The sequence below is a fragment of the Cherax quadricarinatus genome, chromosome 7, assembly GCF_038502225.1.
Source record: "Cherax quadricarinatus isolate ZL_2023a chromosome 7, ASM3850222v1, whole genome shotgun sequence".
Taxonomy (NCBI): Eukaryota; Metazoa; Arthropoda; class Malacostraca; order Decapoda; family Parastacidae; genus Cherax; species Cherax quadricarinatus.
Genome location: NC_091298.1, coordinates 8,937,864 through 8,951,182, shown reverse-complemented (window position 1 = coordinate 8,951,182; position 13,319 = coordinate 8,937,864). Strand labels below are relative to the sequence as shown.

At 45.9% G+C, this 13,319-nt stretch overlaps 1 protein-coding gene across 1 annotated transcript in view; it reads left to right on the top strand.

Moving 5' to 3' along the window:
• Positions 1-1,704: 1,704 nt before the first annotated feature.
• cysu (Curly Su) overlaps positions 1,705-13,319 on the top strand; it is a 125,611-nt gene continuing 113,996 nt past the window's right edge. Inside the window, exon 1 of the mRNA XM_053773809.2 lies at positions 1,705-1,844. Coding sequence (XP_053629784.2) covers positions 1,840-1,844 — 5 coding nt within the window. The 5' untranslated portion in view covers positions 1,705-1,839. The remainder of the gene's footprint in view (positions 1,845-13,319) is intronic.

Below are 13,319 nucleotides of genomic sequence, written 5' to 3'. Positions count from 1 at the left end.
ACTTGAGCTAGAGTTCGTCACGGCCACGCTAGCTGGAGATTCGTCTGTAAAAACTTGCATTTGTGGTCACAGAGGTGCCTGTGCTAACTTTCCTATGGTGTAGAAATATACCTAGTTGGATGAATCTTATTGTGGCTAGCTGGTCTAGTGGCTAACGCGACGGGCTGGAGTTTTGAGACTCTATGACCGCGGGTTCAATCCCGGCCGGAGGTATGGTTGACTTGAACCTACCTAGCACGGGCCAGTACACCTGCTGCAATGCTCCCTCTTTCTTATGGACTTATCACTGGGTACTTCCTGGGAGCCCACGCAGTCTCCTCCTCCACCTCGTTCCTAAGAGAGAAATGCGAATACGTCTACAGTCTTCATAGAGTTACACAACCCGACTATGAAAGGAGACCGGAAATCATTCTGCATATCACCAGAGCGGAGCTCACCAATAAAAAGCAACAGTCCTACCGGTGAACCAAACTAGCAGCAACTTAACCACCACCTTAGCCAAAACCAACTTTAGAGACGGAAACCTAACCTCCGGTGGTGTAGTTAAATGGTTCATTGAACCGACAAATTGATACATTATACTCATGTGCAACACTTGGGTATCTTTACTGTGGAAACGTTCATAACACAGTGGCGAAACGTTTCCACAGTGAAGGTACCCATACGTTACACATGTGTCTAATTTATCAACATAGGCTCCAATACTATCAACGACTATAAAAAACTAAACCAGTAAACAATACTGTAGTATGTCCACACCATGCCCTATGGAGGCTGTCAAAAATCTTACATGGACACTTCCTGGGACTTAAACACAAGTATCAAGAAACAGTTATGCTTACCAGAGGGACGACACTAGCAACACATGTACGGTACATCGTGACACCTGTAACCTCCCGATGAACTTCCCTGAAGTAAAATTAGCTATCAAGAAAGCAGATCAAGGAAGCAGCCTGTATTTGGAAATTACATTAATCTCCACTAACAACATCATTTCACAAATCTTTGGATCATGCACCATCTCCAAGGTTTTAAAAAATGTAATCCTACCTATAATTAATACTGCCATTACCTGAAAACCTCACTACCTCGCCAGAGACCTCAGCCCCTCGCCGCAGACTACGATGAACTCATTCTCAACTAATAAAGTCTCTGAAGGGCAAAATGTCCTCTAAAATACCATAACATAAACATTGTCATTATCATTAGAGAGGGATTGTGTATGGGGGGGGGGGGAGTTATAGAGTGGGGAAGAGATGAAAGAGGTCGTAAAGTCGTGATCACGAGAGAGAAAAAGAAGGAAATAAGGATGAGAGTAGGGTAGGAAGGAGGGAATAAGGGAGGGAAGGGTGGTGGAAGAGAAGGAGTGGTGTGAGGGCGTGTTCAAGGGAGGGGCGAGAAAGACAATGTGAGCAACCGTGGCTTATAAAAGGCACCAATACATCGGCAACCCAGTCGTAACCACGCCTCCACCGTGTGTGTACACTTGCTAGTTTCACCTGCTCAGCTCACCTGTGCCACTTGGTACCGTCTCACGCCGTGGCGTGGACCTGTCGCATCCCGCGGTCCGAAGCCTTCGCATCACGTGGATAACTGCCACACTCTGGCCAGCACTTATCGCTTTCTGTGACGGTACCTTTGTGGAATCCCGGTACCGCTCGTACCACCGCGGGTCTTGTACTCATCGTATACACTAACTGGCACAGGTTGCTGGTAGCAGTAGACATTTGAAGCAGTGTAGCACTAGTTGTTTCACAGTGGTACCGCGCTGAAGGCGACTAGAAACTAGCCACCGTGAGCTGCTAAAGCTCCGGTATCTGAGAGACGAGCCCAGACAACATGAGGTGAGTACTACTGCTGCAGAGGCTATCACGGTGCAACCATTACAAATATATTAGCAATGACAAGTCTGGATGTAATAACCAACAACGCTTTAACAAGCAACGAAACCGAGGACCAATCAGATATTAGGGCAGGTTAAAGTGAGAATGTTACTGTGTCTTATGACAAAATATTAGGGAACGGATGTTTTTGCTAGATATAACATTTGATGTAGGACGTAGAATTCATGAAAAAAAATCTCTTACTGGTAATAAGAGAATTATTATCTACAACAATTATAGCAAAATTATATCCAAGACTGATTTCTGTTTGCCGCTTCGTTGCAATGGCCGTGGTACAATTAGCTAATCAAAATCTGCGACCTAAGCTGTGTAGAATTAATTTAGTCGACTCGGTGAATGAAAAAATTCCCCTTCTTCCAGTCGAGTATTTTAAAACCCCTTCAGAAACCCCAGAGTGATGGACACAGGTGCTTGAATGGAAATGGGTGGATTTCAGTAGTGTCCCCTTGGAACGGGCCATTGCTCCCATTTTCTTATATTTTTATGTGCGGAGTGTACTGTCTTACGACTCGATCGTCATGGTTTCCAACCCCGCCCGTTACGTGGTTTATGTGTAGTGTAGTGTGCCAGTGGTCGTATGTGTAGCATACCAGTGGTCGTGTGTGTAGTGTACCATTGGTCGTGTGTGTAGCGTACCAGTGGTCGTGTGTGTAGCACACCAGTGGTCGTGTGTGTAGCACACCAGTGGTCGTGTGTGTGGTGTACCATTGGTCGTGTGTGTAGCGTACCAGTGGTCGTGTGTGTGGTGTACCAGTGGTCGTGTGTGTGGTGTACCAGCGGTCATGTGTGTAGTGTACCAGTGGTCGTGTGTGTGGTGTACCAGCGGTCATGTGTGTAGCGTACCAGTGGTCGTGTGTGTAGTGTACCAGTTGTCGTGTGTGTGGTGTACCATTGGTCGTGTGTGTAGCGTACCAGTGGTCGTGTGTGGTGAACCAGTAGTCGTGTATGTAGTGTACCAGTGGTCGTGTGTGTGGTGTACCAGTGGTCGTGTGTGTAGTGTACCAGTGGTCGTGTGTGTAGTGTACCAGTGGTCGTGTGTGTGGTGTACCAGTGGTCGTGTGTGTAGCGTACCAGTGGTCGTGTGTGTAGTGTACCAGTGGTCGTGTGTGTAGTGTACCAGTGGTCGTGTGTGTAGCGTACCAGTGGTCGTGTGTGTAGTGTACCAGTGGTCGTGTGTGTAGCGTACCAGTGGTCGTGTGTGTAGTGTACCAGTGGTCGTGTGTGTAGTGTACCAGTGGTCGTGTGTGTGGTGTACCAGTGGTCGTGTGTGTAGCGTACCAGTGGTCGTGTGTGTAGTGTACCAGTTGTCGTGTGTGTGGTGTACCATTGGTCGTGTGTGTAGCGTACCAGTGGTCGTGTGTGGTGAACCAGTAGTCGTGTATGTAGTGTACCAGTGGTCGTGTGTGTGGTGTACCAGTGGTCGTGTGTGTAGTGTACCAGTGGTCGTGTGTGTAGTGTACCAGTGGTCGTGTGTGCACTGTATCAGTGGTCGTGTGTGCACTGTACCAGTGGTCGTGTGTGCACTGTACCAGTAGTCGTGTGTACACTGTACCAGTGGCCGTGTGTGTAGTGTACCAGTGGTCGTGTGTGTGGTGTACCAGTGGTCGTGTGTTCACTGTACCAGTGGTCGTGTGTGTAGTGTACCAGTGGTCGTGCGTGTGGTGTACCAGTGGTCGTGTGTGTAGTGTACCAGTGGTCGTGTGTGTAGTGTACCAGTGGTCGTGTGTGTGGTGTACCAGTGGTCGTGTGTTCACTGTACCAGTGGTCGTGTGTGTAGTGTACCAGTGGTCGTGTGTGTAGTGTACCAGTGGTCGTGTGTGTGGTGTACCAGTGGTCGTGTGTGCACTGTACCAGTGGTCGTGTGTGTAGTGTACCAGTGGTCGTGTGGGTAGTGTACCAATGGTCGTGTGTTCACAGTACCAATGGTCGTGTGTTCACAGTACCAATGGTCGTGTGTGTAGTCATCTATCACGACTGCAAAATGCACAAAATTTTAAATTCTCTACAGCCTGGATTCATTCGTCTTTCCAACCGAAAGTTTTTTTTTTTTTTAGCAAATATATGGCAAGCATCCAGAAGAAATAATTCATAATAAAAAAGATAATCAGACTACAGCTTCAATCTTGACCCCAAAACAGATTCTCTTTTTTTTTCATGAAACCCAAAAAAAAAAAAAAAATCAACAGAGAAACTCGCAACATCACTTGTGCTGATCACCTGAATTTTTCCTGAAACCTTAGTAAACAGCTGACATTTTCAGATAAGATTTTAGCTTAATTTGCATATCCAGCATACGATTTAATAATAATAATAATAATAATAATAATAATAATAATAATAATAATAATAATAATAATAATAATAATGATAACCATGATGAAGATGAAGATGGTGATAATTGTTGTATTTATTACACGAAACCACAGACTGTAGTAAGCGAGAAGAAAGACCTCGGAGTGATCATTAAGCTCGACCTCACATAAACCAAATAATTTGTAGTTGAGAATAACATAGCTATCAGAGAGTTGTTTTATGACACGAAGGTTTTAAAAAAATAGAAACCACACTGGGGATGTTAGTTAAACCACACCCTGAAGACATTACATAGTGTGTTAAACCACACCCTGAAGACATTACATAGTGTGTTAGACCACACCCTGAAGACATTATATAGTGTGTTCAACCACACCCTGAAGACATTACATAGTGTGTTAAACCACACCCTGAAGACATTACATAGTGTGTTAAACCACACCCTGAAGACATTACATAGTGTGTTAGACCACACCCTGAAGACATTACATAGTGTGTTCAACCACACCCTGAAGACATTACATAGTGTGTTAAACCACACCCTGAAGACATTACATAGTGTGTTAAACCACACCCTGAAGACATTACATAGTGTGTTAAACCACACCCTGAAGACATTACATAGTGTGTTAAACCACACCCTGAAGACATTACATAGTGTGTTAAACCACACCCTGAAGACATTACATAGTGTGTTAAACCACACCCTGAAGACATTACATAGTGTGTTAAACCACACCCTGAAGACATTACATAGTGTGTTAAACCACACCCTGAAGACATTACATAGTGTGTTAAACCACACCCTGAAGACATTACATAGTGTGTTAAACCACACCCTGAAGACATTACATAGTGTGTTAAACCACACCCTGAAGACATTACATAGTGTGTTAAACCACACCCTGAAGACATTACATAGTGTGTTAAACCACACCCTGAAGACATTACATAGTGTGTTAAACCACACCCTGAAGACATCACATACTGTGTTAGACCACACCCTGAAGACATTACATAGTGTGTTAAACCACACCCTGAAGACATTACACAGTGTGTTAGACCACACCCTGAATACATTACATAGTGTGTTAAACCACACCCTGAAGACATTACATAGTGTGTTAAACCACACCCTGAATACATTACATAGTGTGTTAGACTACACCCTGAAGACATTACATAGTGTGCTAGACCACACCCTGAAAACATTACATAGTGTGCTAGACCACACCCTGAAGACATTACATAGTGTGCTAGACCACACCCTGAAGACATTACATAGTGTGCTAGACCACACCCTGAAGACATCACGCAGTGTGCTAGACCACACCCTGAAGACATTACACAGCGTGTTAGACCACTCCCTGAAGACATCACACAGTGTGCTAGACCACACCCTGAAGACATCACACAGCGTGTTAGACCACACCCTGAAGACATTACATAGTGTGTTAAACCACACCCTGAAGACATTACATAGTGTGTTAGACCACACCGTGAAGACATTACATAGTGTGTTAGACCACACCCTGAAGACATTACACAGTGTGTTAGACTACATCCTGAAGACATTACATAGTGTGTTAGACCACACCCTGAAGACATTACACAGTGTGTTAGACTACACCCTGAAGACATTACATAGTGTGTTAGACCACACCCTGAAGACATCACACAGTGTGCTAGACCACACCCTGAAGACATCACATAGTGTGCTAGACCAAACCCTGAAGACATCACACAGCGTGTTAGACCACACCCTGAAGACATTACATAGTGTGCTAGACCACACCCTGAAGACATCACACAGCGTGTTAGACCACACCCTGAAGACATTACATAGTGTGATAGACCACACTCTGAAGACATCACATAGTGTGTTAGACCACATCCTGAAGACATTACACAGTGTGTTAGACCACACCCTGAAGACAATACATAGTGTGCTAGACCACACCCTGAAGACATCACACAGCGTGTTAGACCACACCCTGAAGACATCACACAGTGTTTTAGACCACACCCTGAAGACATCACACAGCGTGTTAGACCACACCCTGAAGACATCACACAGTGTGTTAGACCACACCCTGAAGACATCACATAGTGTGTTAGACCACACCCTGAAGACATCACATAGTGTGTTAGACCACACCCTGAAGACATTACACAGTGTGTTAGATCACACCCTGAAGACATCACACAGCGTGTTAGACCACACCCTGAAGACATCATACAGTGTATTAGACCACACCCTGAAGACATCACATAGTGTGTTAGACAACACCCTGAAGACATCACACAGTGTGTTAGACCACACCGTGAAGACATCACACAGTGTGTTAGACCACACCCTGAAGACATCACACAGTGTGTTAGACCACACCGTGAAGACATCACACAGCGTGTTAGACCACACCGTGAAGACATCACACAGTGTGTTAGACCACACCCTGAAGACATCACACAGTGTGTTAGACCACACCTTGAAGACATCACACAGCGTGTTAGACCACACCGTGAAGACATCACACAGCGTGTTAGACCACACCCTGAAGACATCACACAGTGTGTTAGACCACACCCTGAAGACATCACACAGCGTGTTAGACCACACCCTGAAGACATTACATAGTGTGTTAGACCACACCCTGAAGACATTACATAGTGTGTTAGACCACACCCTGAAGACATCACACAGTGTTAGACCACACCCTGAAGACATCACACAGTGTGTTAGACCACACCCTGAAGACATCACACAGTGTGTTAGACCACACACTGAAGACATCACACAGTGTGTTAGACCACACCGTGAAGACATCACACAGCGTGTTAGACCACACCTGAAGACATCACACAGCGTGTTAAACCACACCGTGAAGACATCACACAGTGTGTTAGACCACACCGTGAAGACATCACACAGTGTGTTAGACCACACCTGAAGACATCACACAGTGTTAGACCACACCGTGAAGACATCACACAGTGTGTTAGACCACACCGTGAAGACATCACACAATGTTAGACCACACCGTGAAGACATCACACAGTGTGTTAGACCACACCGTGAAGACATCACACAGTGTTAGACCACACCGTGAAGACATCACACAGTGTGTTAGACCACACCGTGAAGACATCACACAGTGTGTTAGACCACACCGTGAAGACATCACACAATGTTAGACCACACCGTGAAGACATCACACAGTGTGTTAGACCACACCGTGAAGACATCACACAGTGTTAGACCACACCGTGAAGACATCACACAGTGTGTTAGACCACACCGTGAAGACATCACAGAGCGTGTTAGACCACACCCTGAAGACATCACACAGTGTGTTAGACCACACCCTGAAGACATCACACAGTGTTAGACCACACCGTGAAGACATCACACAGTGTTAGACCACACCGTGAAGACATCACACAGCGTGTTAGACCACACCGTGAAGACATCACACAGTGTTAGACCACACCGTGAAGACATCACACAGCGTGTTAGACCACACCGTGAAGACATCACACAGTGTTAGACCACACCGTGAAGACATCACACAGCGTGTTAGACCACACCGTGAAGACATCACACAGTGTTAGACCACGCCGTGAAGACATCACACAGCGTGTTAGACCACACCGTGAAGACATCACACAGTGTTAGACCACACCGTGAAGACATCACACAGCGTGTTAGACCACACCGTGAAGACATCACACAGTGTTAGACCACACCATGAAGACATCACACAGTGTTAGACCACACCGTGAAGACATCACACAGCGTGTTAGACCACACCGTGAAGACATCACACAGTGTTAGACCACACCGTGAAGACATCACACAGTGTTAGACCACACCGTGAAGACATCACACAGTGTTAGACCACACCGTGAAGACATCACACAGTGTTAGACCACACTGTGAAGACATCACACAGTGTTAGACCACACCGTGAAGACATCACACAGTGTTAGACCACGCCGTGAAGACATCACACAGCGTGTTAGACCACACCGTGAAGACATCACACAGTGTTAGACCACACCGTGAAGACATCACACAGCGTGTTAGACCACACCGTGAAGACATCACACAGTGTTAGACCACACCATGAAGACATCACACAGTGTTAGACCACACCGTGAAGACATCACACAGCGTGTTAGACCACACCGTGAAGACATCACACAGTGTTAGACCACACCGTGAAGACATCACACAGTGTTAGACCACACCGTGAAGACATCACACAGTGTTAGACCACACCGTGAAGACATCACACAGTGTTAGACCACACCGTGAAGACATCACACAGTGTTAGACCACACCGTGAAGACATCACACAGTGTTAGACCACACCCTGAAGACATCACACAGTGTTAGACCACACCGTGAATACATCACACAGTGCTATACCACACCGTGAAGACATCACACAGTGTTAGACCACACCGTGAAGACATCAAACAGTGTTAGACCACACCGTGAAGACATCACACAGCGTGTTAGACCACACCGTGAAGACATCACACAGTGTTAGACCACACCGTGAAGACATCACAGTGTTAGACCACACCGTGAAGACATCACACAGCGTGTTAGACCACACCGTGAAGACATCACACAGTGTTAGACCACACCGTGAAGACATCACACAGTGTTAGACCACACCGTGAAGACATCACACAGTGTTAGACCACACCGTGAAGACATCACACAGTGTTAGACCACACCGTGAAGACATCACACAGTGTTAGACCACACCGTGAAGACATCACACAGTGTTAGACCACACCGTGAAGACATCACACAGTGTTAGACCACACCGTGAAGACATCACACAGTGTTAGACCACACCGTGAAGACATCACACAGTGTTAGACCACACCGTGAAGACATCACACAGTGTTAGACCACACCGTGATGACATCACACAGTGTTAGACCACACCGTGAAGACCTCACACAGTGTTAGACCACACCGTGAAGACATCACACAGTGTTAGACCACACCGTGAAGACATCACACAGTGTTAGACCACACCGTGAAGACATCACACAGTGTTAGACCACACCGTGAAGACATCACACAGTGTTAGACCACACCGTGAAGACATCACACAGTGTTAGACCACACCGTGAAGACATCACACAGTGTTAGACCACACCGTGAAGACATCACACAGTGTTAGACCACACCCTGAAGACATCACACAGTGTTAGACCACACCGTGAAGACATCACACAGTGTTAGACCACACCCTGAAGACATCACACAGTGTTAGACCACACCGTGAAGACATCACACAATTTTGGACCACACCGTGAAGACATCAAACAGTGTTAGACCACACCGTGAAGACATCACACAGTGTTAGACCACACCGTGAAGACATCACACAGTGTTAGACCACACCGTGAGCATAACTAAGATTATAAAAATACATTTTCGCTTGATAATAATGTTACTTAAGATATCAGTATATAATCTTGTTACGTGGATTATCAGTGGCATTTCTGGCGCGTGATAATTCAGTGAGAGTGCTGGTAGTAATAGCACCAGTAGCATTAATAGTTCTTAATAGTAATTTATAAGGGATAATAGTCTTATTTTTCAATAATTCGCGACTTTTCTTTACAATTTGTTCCATAACTGCTTGTTAGAGTACAGTGGGGAGGGGGAGAGCCTTCAGTGTCTCTTTATATAAAGTATCGCTATGGAAACTGGATTTCCTAGTGACAACGTCAGTTTTAGTCTGTAACAGACAACGCTGGTCTTTGTAATTCCTGTCTTTATCTGTCTGTCTGTCTCTTTCTCTGTCTCTGTCTGTCTCTCTCTCTCTCTGTCTCTCTCTCTCTCTCTCTCTCTCTCTCTCTCTCTCTCTCTCTCTCTCTCTCTCTCTCTCTCTCTCTCTCTCTCTCTCTCTCTCTCTCTCTCTCGCTCTCTCTCCCTCTTGTCCTACTTTTATTATCTCGTTCTATACACAAATAACCCGCACATAGGAGAGCAGCTTACCACGACGTTTCGGTCCGAAACGTCGTGGTAAGCTGCTCTCTCCTATGTGCGGGTTATTAGTGTATTGTTGCAGTCACGGTGTTGTGTCTTTATTCTTGATCTTGTTCTTCGATTTACCTTATTTTTATTATTTTTACGCTGTCGTTCGCTTTTCTTCCATCACTCTCACTCAAGCAGTTCCTCTCCTCACTCTCACTCAAGCAGTTCCTCTCCTCACTCTCACTCAAGCAGTTCCTCTCCTCACTCTCACTCAAGCAGTTCCTCTCCTCACTCTCACTCAAGCAGTTCCTCTCCTCACTCTCACTCAAGCAGTTCCTCTCCTCACTCTCACTCAAGCAGTTCCTCTCCTCACTCTCACTTAAGCAGTTCCTCTCCTCACTCTCACTCAAGCAGTTCCTCTCCTCACTCTCACTTAAGCAGTTCCTCTCCTCACTCTCACTCAAGCAGTTCCTCTCCTCACTCTCACTCAAGCAGTTCCTCTCCTCACTCTGGTTCACGCGCTTTCGTTTTCGCTCTAGGTCATTCTTACTGGCTGGTTCTCTGACCGTGACTCGAGGCTCTTTTATCGCTCTCACCCTAGCTCTAGGCTTCCCTTGCTCTAGCTTTCTCTGCTGGTCAGACGTGTTTTCACATCTCTACCAGTAGCTTCCTTCCCCAGGACTAGTCAACTATCCTACTGCTATTAAATTCACAAGGGACGCTCTGAATCCGTAAGGTTAGGCAGTACATAGGGAACTGATGATAAACAGGTTCGATTTAAGGATGGTACTGTCTTTTCATGTACTATCCCTTAATGTACCATCCCTTAATGTACTATCCCTTAAGGTACCATCCCTTAATGTACCATCCCTTAATGTACTATCCCTTAAGATACCACCCCTTAATGCACTTTCCCTTAAGTTAGCATCCCATCCTTTAAAGTACTATCCCTTAATGTACTATCCCTTAAGGTACTATCCCATCCCTTAATGTAGTATCCATTAATATGCTATCCTTTAAAAGTTACACTGGGTTTACGCTTCGCTCTGTGCAAAACTATATCAGGTCATGTCTTGGTAAAGTTCCACACTGGGCGAAACGTTGTCCCTGCAAACATTTGTTGTTCGTAATATTCGTAAATATTCTTGAAGTGTCAGATTCGGTCAAGTTTTTGGACCAACAGGGAAAACACAAAGAGTCGAAAATTTTTCCATGAAAATAAGATACCAAAAAAAAAAAAAAGACAGTTTTTAAATAAGTTAAATGTATTTACTGTTGATGCTACATCTGGTATATTATTATCATTATTAAAGATTAGCCGGTATTCTCCCGGCCCGGGCCTTTTCCAAGTGGTGGCCCGGCCTTGGCTCCCTCTTTAGGGAGTGTCTGAGACCTAAGTCTCCCATGGGAGGAGGCACAAGTACCTCCTCATCTTTGGGACCAACTGTCCCTCTCTGGTCTGCCATCCCCGCCCCAAGGGGGCTAATGGGAATGACAGTCTTATGAGCTAAAAGCTCGGGCTCAGGCACCTACCCTACCCTAGAAGGGTTAGGCATGGTGTCGATGCTGGTATATATTATGGTATTATTTTATATTATGGTATTATTTTATATTATGGTATTATTTTATATTATGGTATTATTTTTAAACAATACGTTATAGGTTAGGTTGAGTTAAATTAAGACAATATTAGATTAGGTTGTCTTAAGTTAGGTTGAGAGAGTGGAGGGTAGACTGTGTTAGGTTGAGAGAGTGGAGGGTAGACTGGGTTAGGTTGAGAGAGTGGAGGGTAGACTGTGTTAGGGTGAGAGAGTGGAGGGTAGACTGTTAGGTTGAGAGAGTGGAGGGTAGACTGGGTTAGGTTGAGAGAGTGGAGGGTAGACTGTTAGGTTGAGAGAGTGGAGGGTAGACTGGGTTAGGTTGAGAGAGTGGAGGGTAGACTGTGTTAGGTTGAGAGAGTGGAGGGTAGACTGTGTTAGGTTGAGAGAGTGGAGGGTAGACTGTTAGGTTGAGAGAGTGGAGGGTAGACTGGGTTAGGTTGAGAGAGTGGAGGGTAGACTGTTAGGTTGAGAGAGTGGAGGGTAGACTGGGTTAGGTTGAGAGAGTGGAGGGTAGACTGTGTTAGGTTGAGAGAGTGGAGGGTAGACTGTTAGGTTGAGAGAGTGGAGGGTAGACTGGGTTAGGTTGAGAGAGTGGAGGGTAGACTGTGTTAGGTTGAGAGAGTGGAGGGTAGACTGTTAGGTTGAGAGAGTGGAGGGTAGACTGGGTTAGGTTGAGAGAGTGGAGGGTAGACTGTTAGGTTGAGAGAGTGGAGGGTAGACTGGGTTAGGTTGAGAGAGTGGAGGGTAGACTGTGTTAGGTTGAGAGAGTGGAGGGTAGACTGTGTTAGGTTGAGAGAGTGGAGGGTAAACTGTGTTAGGTTGAGAGAGTGGAGGGTAGACTGGGTTAGGTTGAGAGAGTGGAGGGTAGACTGTGTTAGGTTGAGAGAGTGGAGGGTAGACTGTTAGGTTAAGAGAGTGGAGGGTAGACTGTTAGGTTGAGAGAGTGGAGGGTAGACTGTGTTAGGTTGAGAGAGTGGAGGGTAGACTGTGTTAGGTTGAGAGAGTGGAGGGTAGACTGCGTTAGGTTGAGAGAGTGGAGGGTAGACTGTGTTAGGTTGAGAGAGTGGAGAGTAGACTGTGTTAGGTTGAGAGAGTGGAGGGTAGACTGTTAGGTTGAGAGAGTGGAGGGTAAACTGTGTTAGGTTGAGAGAGTGGAGGGTAGACTAGGTTAGGTTGAGAGAGTGGAGGGTAGACTGTTAGGTTGAGAGAGTGGAGGGTAGACTGTTAGGTTGAGACTGGAGGGTAGACTGTTAGGTTGAGAGAGTGGAGGGTAGACTGTGTTAGGTTGAGAGAGTGGAGGGTAGACTGTGTTAGGTTGAGAGAGTGGAGGGTAGACTGTGTTAGGCTGAGAGAGTGGAGGGTAGACTGTGTTAGGTTGAGAGAGTGGAGGGTAGACTGGGTTAGGTTGAGAGAGTGGAGGGTAGACTGGGTTAGGTTGAGAGAGTGGAGGGTAGACTGTTAGGTTGAGAGAGTGGAGGGTAGACTGTGTTA